At 43.0% G+C, this 13,069-nt stretch overlaps 1 protein-coding gene across 1 annotated transcript in view; it reads left to right on the plus strand.

The window, feature by feature from the left end:
• The window catches only part of RASGEF1C (RasGEF domain family member 1C), a 46,162-nt gene extending 33,739 nt beyond the window's left edge, over window positions 1-12,423 (plus strand). Inside the window, exons 10-13 of the mRNA XM_077824715.1 lie at window positions 6,165-6,260; window positions 9,698-9,821; window positions 11,820-11,892; window positions 12,399-12,423. Of these exons, the coding sequence (XP_077680841.1) occupies window positions 6,165-6,260; window positions 9,698-9,821; window positions 11,820-11,892; window positions 12,399-12,423 (318 nt within the window). The remainder of the gene's footprint in view (window positions 1-6,164; window positions 6,261-9,697; window positions 9,822-11,819; window positions 11,893-12,398) is intronic.
• The last annotated feature ends 646 nt before the right edge of the window (window positions 12,424-13,069 follow it).

Genomic DNA, 13,069 nt, shown 5'->3' on the forward strand with positions numbered 1-13,069 from the left:
TTTCTGTCAGTCTTTTTAGCAAAGCTCACCTCTTGCAACCACAGAAACCTATTTGTTTTCAAATTGGACTATGTTGGTAATGTTTTTTTCCCAATCACTTGCAGAATAACTATGTTTACTGCTACAGGCTGTGTATAGACCCTCTGTTCGGGAGCGGTGGGCAAAAAGTGATACGTTCTGGAGGGCACTAGATAAACAATGTCAATAGCCAAAGTGTTCCTAGATAAATAGGTCCAGGCATCAGGGCAGAGGGAGGTTTTGAGGAGGGTTTAAAAAGGAAAGGTTTATGAATTTTGATGGGCAGTTTGTCCGATGAATAGTGGATGGCATGGGAGAAAGCACAGAGGAGCCTGAGGGACAAGTGGACAAGAGAGTGGCATCACTGGGAGAGAGAGGATGGGGAGTTGACAGTTTGATATGTTAGTAGGTCTGATAGACAATGTGGGGCTCACTGGTGAAGGGTCTTAAAGGCAAAGCAACAGAGATTGATGCACTGGAGGAGAAGCCAGTGGAGGGATTCAAAGAGAAGAGAGATGTCTGCTCTGACCACGTCACCTGGGGTTGGACAGGATGAGCTGAGTCCATATACAAGCCAATCATCAATAATCCTCTTTTCTCCTTTTTATTGTCACCGATTCCTACATTATCCACTGCATCTTATTTGCCTTCTTTATAAAAAATGGTCTCATTGCCTTGTCCAGGATGTGGCCCTACCTAGACACCTTTGCGTTGGATTAGTTGTCTAAAAAAACATTCATTCTGGGAATGGTTGAACAAATAATAAAATCCCTACAATCTGGACTTCAGTTTACGTGATCTGTTGAGTTTGGGATTTATTTTATAGCCTTATTCTTTGCTGAATGTTAAGTGTTGAATGAAAGGTTGACACTAAATCAGAGGGTAGATTTTCAGAGCTGAGCATTTGAGATGAATAACTTAGAACCTTAATTGAATGCCTGATTTGCCTTGCAGATACTCGGGATGTCTAAGCAGGCACATAGGCTGCTCACGTTCGAGTGCACACTTGATGTGCCGTACATTCCAAAAGAGAGCTAGCAAAAAGCAGAAATGGGCCACAGAGACCGTGACGTGGGGCAGCAGCTGCTATTGACAGGCCTGGCTGCTAATTTTTTTCTGTTTCAGCTTTGCAAATGTTTGGCAAAATCCTATCCTTGTAAACCTGCCGTGTGGAAGCAGCAATAGCAGCTGAGCAGAAGGTCCAGGGCACATTCAGACCATATCTCATGTTAGCCAGTGGTCCAGCTAGCTTGCTAGGGAATGGTAGATAGGAACACTGCCCAGCTACGGTATGAGTGTGGCTGCCTCCTGCACCCTTGTAACACAGAGGCACAAGTTTTCAAGATGAGGCAGGATCTGGGCTGTGCTTACTGTTTTTCCAGGTCATTGTTCTCTCTGTGTGGTGTGTGCCAAAGATAAATAAAACCACTGTGAAAAGGATAGTGACCAACTGTCTGCTGGGGTAGGCTACCATGGATTCTGCCTTGTTTGGAGTGGTTTCCAATTTTCTGGCATTTTTGCTTGTTCCTGCTTTGCGATCAGTGCACAGGATGGCTCTCTGGTGTCTCCCTCTGACGATACCTAGGTGTATGGAATATCTTTGGCTGTTCAGTCTGTTTTAGGTATGTCTCTGGCCCCCTGAACCAGAGTATCTGAGCACCTCACAGCCTTTAATGTATTTCTCCTCACAACACTCCAGGGAGGCAGGGCAATGCTATTATCCTCATTTTAAGGTGGGGAATGGAGGCACACAAAGACTAAGTGACTTGCTCAAGGTCGCACTGGAAGCTTGTGGCGGGGCCAAGAACTGAACGTGCAGCTCCCCAAACACCATTGGTGCCATGCTTTTTCTTTTTTTAAGCACTGTATTTTTCTTCTCTTGTCTCCTCCATGTGTGTCAGAAGCTAAGACCGTCTCAGTTTGCTGAGTTTTCTGCTTCTTGGCATCTAGACAGAAGTGAAACTAGAGGACCCAATGGCCTCCTTGGAGTGAGATGGGATGCAGCTTGGCCACGGTTGGGGGAGGCACTCTACTGCCCGGGCATGGACGCTGCCCAGCCTCCAGCCCAGCTACTAGGGCCCTTTGGTGCTAGCACCATCTGGCGTGGTGACATCGCCCCTTACCTTGCTTTCAGGGAGTTCTCGTGTCAGCATTCTGCCTGGCTCTTGTATGTGTGTAGTGGGGGAAAGGTGCTTCCTGCACCCTGTTGCTTCCATCCTCTCAGCGTACTCATGGAGGCTCAACCTGGAAGTTAGCCCAGAGTCTTGTTACATTGACCCAGCTATCTTCTCCCTGCGTAAATGGTTTATTTAGAGTACTTTGTATTTGCTTAGGAATGAGTAGGCTTTAAATAAAAATATGCTAATGCAGCCCTTCAAGCTGTGACATGATACAGTGGCTAATTTCAGAGTTAATAGAAATAAGCCCCCCACAGGGCAGAGTGACAGATCACGTGACAATAAAGGGTTTGTATTCAGGGCAGAGTTCTAAGGAGCATGTTTGTGGGAAATTAACTCTGCTTAATGTATGCAGTCAGCTGACCTGTGTCATCCCCACAGTTAAGTCATTCCACAGGGAATCACCATTTTGCGTTAATGATGTTTGTCTAAATTGCTTAGAAATGTTGGACTCCGTACAGCGTAAGGCTGTGTACATTGTTGCTATCTGATACCACGGGGAAGTGCTTGTCTGATTTCCTTAACTTGGTTCCTTCTGAAGGAAGCGATTGTGTGTCTCTCTCTCTCTGTGGGCGTGTGGGTGGATTGGAAGGTTTGGGGGGAATCAAAAGGGAATGAAATGTGAATTTCTGGCTGTAGCCCAAGTTCTGTGCTAGTTAAGTGGCTGGATAATAGCCCGCCTTACAAATATAACTCTCTAGTGTATTTGCTTTCACTACAGAGATTCTGAAACTAAAACACACAGAGTGATATACTCTTATTGGGGACATTTATTGGGGTTTTTTGGTCTTTGAGCAACCATTAAAATCCTATGTGAAGAGAACTAGTGATCTCAGTCACTTCCAGATGGTGATCTAAGTGACTCACTTCAATTTCTAGTGGACGCGTTTCCAGATCACAAAAAGACTGCCACAACTGTCATTACGTGGTAGCCTCAGCAGCCTGGCCCTAGACTGAATAAGTCTCTTTCCATCAGGGCTGCTCCCTGTAGGGAAGTCTTCAGGTTCATTGGCCAGGCATGGGACCAATCCTAAAAGCACCGTCAACTCGCCATTTGTTGGCACTTCGTAGGATCAGGCCCAGTGTGTTGGAGTTTTCAGTGTGCCCTTTCCCGTACTGTATCCATTCTATGAATCGATATAGTACTGGAGTCTCCAGGGAAACCAGTCTGACCTTCCTTTGGGAGCACTACATTTACATTCAAGAAATCCTCAATAACCTTCACAGAAAGAAACTCACAGGAAGGCATCCCTTCAGCAGCTCACTCGATGCAATACCTCAGTTAGACCAGAAAGTGGTTTCTGTTTTTATAACAAGAGCAGCATTCTGGTTTTGGGAGTCCTTGCTTACATTTCCTTTTTAGTATCTATCAAGTGCTTGCACTCCCTATTGGTGCATTGTGAAGGCTGTAGACTGGAAAATCACTGGCGACATTCTACCTTAGTTCCACTTCAGATACCACTTCAGCTGCTGTTCAGCATGAGACTGAATAACCTTTACTACTTAACTAAATGGTTCCTTCATTCTCATCAATTCCCATAGCCTTGCATTTCCTCAAAGCTATTGTACTTTCACTTAAGAGATAGTTCAGCTCATTTACTAAGTGGCCAGTAGATCCACTTGGATATTGAAACCCACATGGCGCGTTCTTATGTCCATTCACAGTGATCGAGCCCATACTCAGCTACTTAAATTGCAGATGTGGCAGCTACAAAGACAGGCTCGCTAGTTTAGTACTGGTTTCAGAGTAACAGCCGTGTTAGTCTGTCTTTGCAAAAAGAAAAGGAGTACTTGTGGCACCTTAGAGACTAACCAATTTATTGGAGCATGGGCTTTCGTGAGCTACAGCTCACTTCATCCGATGAAGTGAGCTGTAGCTCACAAAAGCCCATGCTCCAATAAATTGGTTAGTCTCTAAGGTGCCACAAGTACTCCTTTAGTTTAGTACTGACTCATTGGACCAAGCCCTCTGAGTGGCCTTTCCCTAGTATGATCTGCCCACACAACAAGAGTGAAGACACAAACTTGATCTCTGGTTCTGGTGTCCTTGCTGAAAAGATGCTTGGTCACTAGCTGGTCTGCCCCATAGCTCTCAGCATTTGGGTTTGGCCCTTGTGTCATGAGAGCTCCTTATACCACCTTGAGATAGGCCCACTGCAGTCTATAACCATACCAGGATGCTCAAAGCTTCATACCAGGACCCTATTCCTAGATCCAACTTTAGAATTTGTAATGCCAGATTCTTCTCTAACCTAACTCCATTGCGTTCAGAAGATTTACACTAAAGGAGGAATTAGGCCCCTTCTATACAAAATAAAGCTTAGATGATAGTGCATCATATTGGTGAGAGGGAAGGCTTTGGATCTGAGTGTGTATTCCAGTTTGCCCCAGATGATCCCCAGTGCTTGTTTTGAGTGCTCAGAGGCCTCTTTGATTAGGTCTTTCTGATTACTACTGACATTTCTTGGTGTACCAAGCGTTTAATTTCAGTATTCCAAAGGATAGCCCTTACTGAGCCTTCGCAGGAGTGTCTCTGACTTTTCATCTTCATTTCCACCAAACCAGAAATAAAATAAACACCTTTCTTTCTCCAGATCTCTTCACTGCCTCCTTTTTTCACGTGGCCTTGATAAAATTGGTGCCAGACTGGTCCTTTTGCCTTTTAGTCTATAGCTTTTCATACCAGCATCTTGGGATGAATTAGTGTTGCACTCAGGATCCATGACGTTTTGAGATGCTGGCAGATTATGGACTCAACCAGTGGCTCTGAACCTTTCCAGACTACTGTGCCCCTTTCAGGAGTCTGATTTTTCTTGTGTACACCCAAGTTTCAACTCACCTGAAAACTACTTATTACAAATTCAGACATAAAAATACAAATGTGTCACAGCACAGTATTACTGAAAAATTGCTTGCTTTCTCATTTTTACCACAGAATATAAATATTGTACTTACATTTCAGTGTATAGTATATAGAGCAGTATAAACAAGTCGTTGGTATGAAAATTTAGTTTGTACTGACTTCACTAGTGCTTTTTATGTAGCCTGTTGTAAAACTAGGCAAATATCTAGATGAGTTGATGTACCCTCTGGAGGACCTCTGGGTAGCCCCAGGGGTACACGTACCCCTGGTCAAAACACTACTTTTCTCCAATCAGGAGAAGTAAAGTGGAAGCCATAATTTTGCTGGTTGTGGATCACATCCTCAGCCAGTGTAAATCCACATTACTCCATTGTAAGTCAATGGAGTAATACTGATCTAGGCCGTCTGAAGACCTGGCCTTTTGCCATTAGTGGCAAAGCATTTTACCAAAGGTTCAGTGTCAATCACTCTGTTTCATCTGAGTCATTAGAACTTCTGCTATTCAGATTAGAGTTTTGGCCCCTTTTGGGTTTATCTACACAAGAACGTGGCACTCTTACTCTGAAATAAGAGTGTCCGCACATGGAATTATTCAGGAGAGTAAATCCATGCAGAGACACACCCTGAGTCACAAGATTTCATTATTCCATGCTTGTTTATTTTGGTGTGATTATTAGCATTCACCTAACTGTCTGTAGCAAGGGTTCTCCATCCTCATTGTATTCTTTGGATCCTGGCTATCTTTAAATTGTTGTTGGTGAATCCAATGGCTTATAAAACAACTCTGTAGACAAAAGAGTCTTATCTTTGCTCAGGAAAGTGATGCCACTGAAATATGAAGAAGGAATTGGAGCGCAGTTGTAATTATTGCTTCATTTTTTGCCCATAGTGCCCACAGAATGTTCATTTCAATGGTGCAGCCATCCCCCAGATCGTTGAAAATACCTTTGTACCCTCCTTCCCTGGTGCTTGTCTGTCATTGTATTGCTTTATAATAGAACAGTACATTGGGAAGTTAATCTTTTTTTTTCCCTTCTGACTGAACTTTTCTTTCCTGTAGTGAAAATACGGAGCCACAAAGATAATCGTTGTCATTCCCTTCACAGATTGTGATCCCTTTCTTCAGCCTATTGATCAAAGACATTTACTTTTTGAATGAAGGATGTGCTAATCGCCTTCCGAATGGGCACGTCAACTTTGAAGTAAGATCTGCAAATGTCTTTATCTATTCCATCCTGATAGCACTATCTGAGACCATTTGCACACGTTTCAGTGCAGTCTGACAAAGACTAGATCCTACAAAAGGAATGACCTTGTGTGATCCTCCTTGAAGGGCAAACCAATCCCAGGATTTCCTTAAAAAGAATTCATATATAGAGAGAAAAACATTCCATTCAGAGATCCAAAAAAGCAAGGAGTTTCTAATACCGAATGAGTGGCAGATCCTAACTTGAGTCCTGTGGGTTAGCTGGCATAAATACAGTTTCAGCAGCATCAGTGATTATACAAACAGTCTGGAAGGAAAGGGGAATTTTTCAAAGACAAAGGAGAAATATATTTACCATGTATCCATAGATAAGCAAGTCAGTGTACAGTGCCTGATACTTTTGTGTACAAGGACAGTAGCGTTTTCTCATTTTGTAGGTTAAGAAAATAGGGAGGTTTGCCAAAGCAGGCTTTTTAACAGGGTGGCTTGCCCATTTAAGAGATAGAGGCCAGGGGCGAGACGCCATTAGTTATGAAGTAGGCACACCTGGGCAGGGATCAATGGGTGTTTAAGAAGAGAAAACCAGAGGAAGCTGGGGCCAAGAGTGCACAGGACCTGCTATGAGCAGGAATCTCCCGCAGGACACCCTGGACCAGGGGGCAGGGTTTGGACTTGGAAGCCAGAGCTGGAGGGCTGAAGAAGGCTGAGAGCCAGGGAGAACAGACTCCAAGGGTGTAAGAAGGAGAAGACTCCAGCCAGGTAGGGCCTGGGAGTCGCCTGCCAAAGCAGGAGAAGCTCCTGATTCAGGTTGCCAACCCTCTAGGATTGTCCTGGAGTCTTCAGGAATTAAAGATGAATCCTTAATTAAAGATTATATCATGTGATAAAACCTCCAAGAATACATCCAACCAAAATCGGCAACCCTACCCCTGGTAGGAAGGCCTGGGAGTCGGAAGAGAAATTTTATGTGTACCTCTAGCCTGCCTCTTGCATAATAAAAAGGCCTACCCTTACACGCCAATGAGCTGCGGTAGTCAGGGGAGGGAGAGTCTCTCTCTCTCTCGCTTGTTGGCACACACGTATACTCAGCCCTCCCCCACCCCGACGATGACCACGCAGGCACGCATGCCCCGCCCCACCCCTGTCTCTGAGGCTGCTCCAGGCATGCTGGAACTGACGTGCTGCCCAGGCTATCGGGGAAGAGACGCATGTCCCCCGGCAGATTTTTTTTTTTTTCCATTTTTCTGCATGGGGGCACAGAAAAATGCGGGTCATATGAATTCTGCGCCCCCACACCAGTGCAGAAAATCTCCCCAGGAGTAAACTTGTGTGTGTGTGTGGACTTTTGTTGGAGTTTAACTTGGGATTTGAAGTTTTATTCTGAGATTATTTTATGTTAATAAACCCAGACCCAAGGAGGGGTGGCTTTGCCACAAAAAGCCTGTGTGGAGTGTATTTAAGGAGCCCTCTGAAGAGGGGGAAGCTGAGGCAGGGGCCTACAACGCAACCTCGGGCCGCAAGGGGGTGCTTGGGAGGTGGCATACCCTGTCAACCAATTGCAAACATTATGTAAATATAAGAATACAACTATATAAGGCCTCATCTGTACAGTCACCATGTTCATCAGGTAAATCACACACATTTGGCCTGGGAATTAAAACTCATGATCTTCTGCTTGGAAGCCTTTACTGATTACACAAAAGGAGAATTTGCATTAACCACCATTATACACAGTAGAGAGACATGTGTCCTCGCCGTAGGCCAGACACTAGATGGTAATAGTCACAAATAGTTAACTTGAGAGACAGGGTGAGGTAATAAGGAACTCCCAGCATCACAGCTAAATACAAGGTGGACCAGATTGTTCAGCATAAGTAGTTAGCACATATTGTAAGGGACCATTTAAGCTAGAATAGCCCATAACTCCTCTACAGTCATAAAACAAGAAGAGGGGGTTAGTTGTAGTGAGTCATAAATTCTACTCTGAAACCTGTCATAAATCCAGTGTCTCTGGACAGTCCATTTTTACTATAACACTGAGTTCCTTTCCCAGACTTGGAGAAGCGCTCTGTTTGGCTTGACAGCTTGTATTTCCCACCAACAGAAGTTGGTCCAGTAAAAGATATTACCTCACCCACCTTGTCTCTCTATGTCATGGGACCAACACAGCTACAACTAGACTGCATATAAATAATTGAGTAATTCTGAGTCCATACACTAGAGAGTGGTGTTGCACTAATGTGACAGGATGCTGAATGCAATGTACATGCATTCCACTTTTTAATATCGAGTTACGCATCACCCCTGCTGTATTCTTGAACTTCTGTGAAAATGCAAAGACGAAGCAGCTTCTGTACAATTGCCCTTGTATAAATAAGAAGAACATTTGCTCCATCAGCTCTCAGGTGCTTTCTGAATCTCATCTGAAAACATCTTTTCTCTTTTGCTTGCTACTCTAAGTTTCTGCCTCCCTTAGAGGCATTGTGGCAGAAAGCTTTCACCACACAGTGAGCCAAGCCTGTTGCTTGTGAGTGGTGCTTAAGGTGTTGTAAGTTAGATGACCTCTTACAGTCAGGCTCTACCTTCGCTACAAGCTAGTGATGCGATCCCCTGCTCGCAAACACACACAGTAGCTTGTGAGAGCTAGCACAAGTATAAAGAGTAGCATAGCCATGGAAGCGTGGCTAAGCTGTGCTGAGTACATACCCACCGTTTTCAGAAGTGTTTGTACTTGGCACAGCTAGGCCATGCCACTCCTGCCACTGCCCATGCCGTCGCAGCTACGCTAGTTCTCATTGAGCATCTGGAAGGAGGTGAATGCAAGCAGGGAAATTATGCTCCTAGCTTGCAATGTAGATGCAGCTTAACTCAGAACACCGTGGGCATCCTTGTGCCTCGGTAGAACAAGTGTAAGGATTGGAAAGGGTGCCTGTGATAGTCTGGGAGGTCTAATTTACATGGATTTACACACGCCATTTTTGATCTAATGCATTTGTCGTTTCTATCATATATTGCATGAAGCCTTATATGATATATTCCTGTAAAGCATTTTGTACAAAGCAGCATTCTAAATTTCTGAGATGTAATAAACTTGGGACTCATCCCAGAATGGCACTGAGTTTTATGCCATCCATTCTGGAGCAAACCCTATGTATGGAAACCGTAAATTGCTTATTTCTACTTGAGAGTAGAGCAGGATTTCATGTGAAGATGGAATATAGGGTACCCCAGCCCTGCTTCTTCCCCTTTCAGCACAGTATGGAAACCAAGGAGAAGTCTTATTCAGAAAATGCTCCCTTCTGAATTTCATGGGGTTCCTTTGCAAATGCATATCCGTGCAGTTTGCATTAGGAAATCTGCAGCCTCTGCCCAGTTGTGATCCTTTCAGCAATATGATGTTCTTGTGCTAAATGGACTTTATAATATTTGCAGAAATTCCTGGAACTGGCTAAACAAGTAGGCGAGTTTATAACATGGAAGCAAGTGGAATGCCCGTTTGAACAAGACCATAACATCATCCACTACTTGCATACAGCTCCCATCTTTACTGAAGATGGTAAGAAATCCATATATATTTTTAACCATTCAAAATAATATAAATGTGACTGTCTCTCCATCACCACTGATAAAACCCTTATCCGTGCTCTGGTGATCTCTCACTTTGACCACTACAAGCTGCTTCTTTCTAGCCTCTTAACTTGCTCCTCACCACTCTATCCAGCGTGCTACTGTGAAAATGACATTCTGGCCCATTAAGTCATTGTTGTACCATTTTTCCACCACGTCTCTGCCTATAGTAAGTCACCGGGATGGTACTGCTTCTCAGCCAAGGAATGAGGCTGAGCAGTCACATCAGGAACTATCATGAATGTCAATCATCCTCTAGCCAAAAGCACTTCTGGGACTGAGGTCAGGGCTACCTTTCCCTACCAATCAACAATTTCAGCTCGCCAATCAGAAGATCTCCAGAGCCCCAGGCTGTGGGAGTCCAACTCACGTCCCTTGCTCCAATGAGGATACACTTTATTTTGTTTTTAAGTATTTTAAGACAAATCTTCCATAGTAAGTACTTTAAAATATGACCAAATTCATTTTCCGAAATTAGTCCCTGTCCCATCTCTCTTCCCCGTCTCCTCTCTTACCCTTTCCATTTTGGAATCTAGGTTGTCACACTGCTTCATTTCATATGGAATTATTTCATTCTCATCCTGTTACATCATGTCAGACATATCAAGTGACAGCAGCTACATTCCCATAAGCTAGGCTGCATTTGGGTTTATTTTTCCTTTTGATTCTAAGGGCAGTTTTCTACAACCATCCAAGTTAATCACACCAGTCAGTTGTTACTTCATAGGCCACATCAGAAGTCAAAATACAGCTAGGAAAATTAAGCTCCAATCCCATGAGGAATGACTGCCAAAAAGGAATAATTAAAGTGATTAAAGCAATATGTATGGCAAGGAGGGGGAATGGGGGCTTCAGGTGGTGCTTAGGGTACTGTGTGTCGGTGGTTGTAGATATCTCAGAAGGGCTGTTTTCAGGCTGCATGGTGACCTCAACTCCCTAATTGCTTGCAGACCCTCTCCCCCACATAAAGGGTCATATTCATGCCGGCTTCATGAGATGCCCTCAGTAGAAGCCAGGCTACAGCTGGCCTCCCTGACTGCCAAAGGTAAAGTGGGGAGCAGAAAGACCCACCATGAATAAAAGAGAGAGAGCGCTGACCGGTCAAGTAAAACAAATAAGCTCTCCATGCCACAATACAGAGTAATAGTGGGCTAACTCTTGAATATTAAAACATTCATTGAATTATATCACAGAATAAAAGACAAAGGTGACTGTGGCATTACAGAATAAAGCATAACTAAACAGTGGAATGCAAAAGTGTCCATGAATACAAATTATGACCTACTTATAGAAGTCCATAAAGCAAGCTAGATGGTAACGCACTACCAGCTCACACAGATGGAATCTTTAATGCGTACCCTTATTTTTGCACTATATAACGCATCCTGTAGTTTAGGGATCTTCAAAAAAGGTCTGTAAACGAAGACCAGTTTATACGATTATATATGTCATGAGGGTGTCATTTCTGCGTTGCGTTTTCTCGCTCTGGCTGCTGTACGTTCATTCTTACCTAGTGTGCTATTGGTTTAACATGCCGTCTCTTAAGGAATCTGAAGAGGTTGCAGATGAAAATGGGGAGTGGGGAGGAATTAAATTCAGTGTTAAATTATGTGAATTTAATTTAATGTAGGAGACTGGGGTCTTGTCTCTTCAGCTGTCAGTCCTTTGATTTTTTACTTTTTGATAAAGCATTGGGGCCGCTTTTTCAAAGGCGCAAATGGGATTTTGGCACCCAGGGCTTTCAGTGAGAGTTAGGCACTTAACCGCCCTTGATTTTTAAAAACATTCTGCTTATTGTGTGATACAGTAGTGACAATAGATGAGGAAGATAACGTGTACCAGCAAAACTCACAGTGAATGACTGTAGTTTGAGGAAGCAAAGGGATTTGGGGTTCCTGATGATATTTGGATAACAATTTTTTATTAGGTTTGTATCTGGCTTCCTATGAAAGTGAAAGCCCGGAGAACCAGATTGAAAAAGAGAGATGGAAATCCTTGAGGTAGGAGTTCATTTTATAAAACCATAATTACAATACATGCACTACATTGATAGTCAAGAATTAAACTTGACTGAAGTTTGAAAATTTCTTAATTGGATTGGCATCAAATATGTGTCTTGTTGATTGTGCTGAAGGTGTTCTCAGCTTAAGGCCCTAGTCTGCAAAGCTGTAACTGGAAAATAATAACTGAAAATAATAACTGCAAAGCTGTAACTGATAAAATAATAGTCCTAATATAAATTATACATTGTAAATAAAAAGGGCCCAGGTCTTATTTAGACTTCTCTGGCTGTGTAAAGGTGCCTGGGAGCAGATGTAAAATACTGCCAGTGTGTCATTTATATCCACCTTAAGGCTCCTTCATACTGCTGGACCAATGTAAACAGGCTTTAGTGTAAATGAAAATAAAGCCTCATCGATAATTCTGAATGAGCCAAAACCAAAAAGCACTAATTATGCATGCTTCTTTGTTTCATCTTCATTATTGTAATGTTTCATATTTGCAGGTCTACTATTTTAGGAAAGACTTGAAGACTCAGATTATTGCAGTACGACAAGAAAAAAAATCAGCAAAAATATTTTGCACTACTGATTCCAAAGATGCCTATTTGGGATTTAGTTTTTATTTTTCTTCCTTTTTATTTTTGGACTGCTTAATGTGATGAACTGGATTCATCCATTGAAATTAACAGAATTGACTTACCATATGCACAGTTATGCTTTTCTAATTACTCAAGAGAGGAAGGACAACAGATAGTTTTGGGATGGCCACAAATTATGTCAGTATCACTGTAACCTTGACTCAGAAGGAAACAAAACAAGAGCAAGGAGAGTCATGGTGCTGCAACAGAGAATGGTCGTCAATGGAAAACTAAAGACGCAGTGTGCACATGTCAGAAGCAGGTGCTTCAAACAGCAGCGCCCTAAATCCTTTCTGAGTATAGTAAAATCAAATTTTGTCAAATGCAACAGCAATCTGGTTAATTGCTAAGGAAGGAAAGAAGGATTTTATTTTACGTCAGCAGCCTCCTGCCTTGTTGAACAATGCACTGACTTCAGCAGAGATAAGCTGCCCATGGATAAAAACTCATGTAAACCACATCTGCATGAAAAGTCATGCAAACCCCATGAATTTTTACATAGAATGATTTGAACTGTGAAAATTAGTTATTTCTTC

This window comes from Eretmochelys imbricata, chromosome 8 (genome assembly GCF_965152235.1).
Source record: "Eretmochelys imbricata isolate rEreImb1 chromosome 8, rEreImb1.hap1, whole genome shotgun sequence".
NCBI lineage: Eukaryota > Metazoa > Chordata > Testudines > Cheloniidae > Eretmochelys > Eretmochelys imbricata.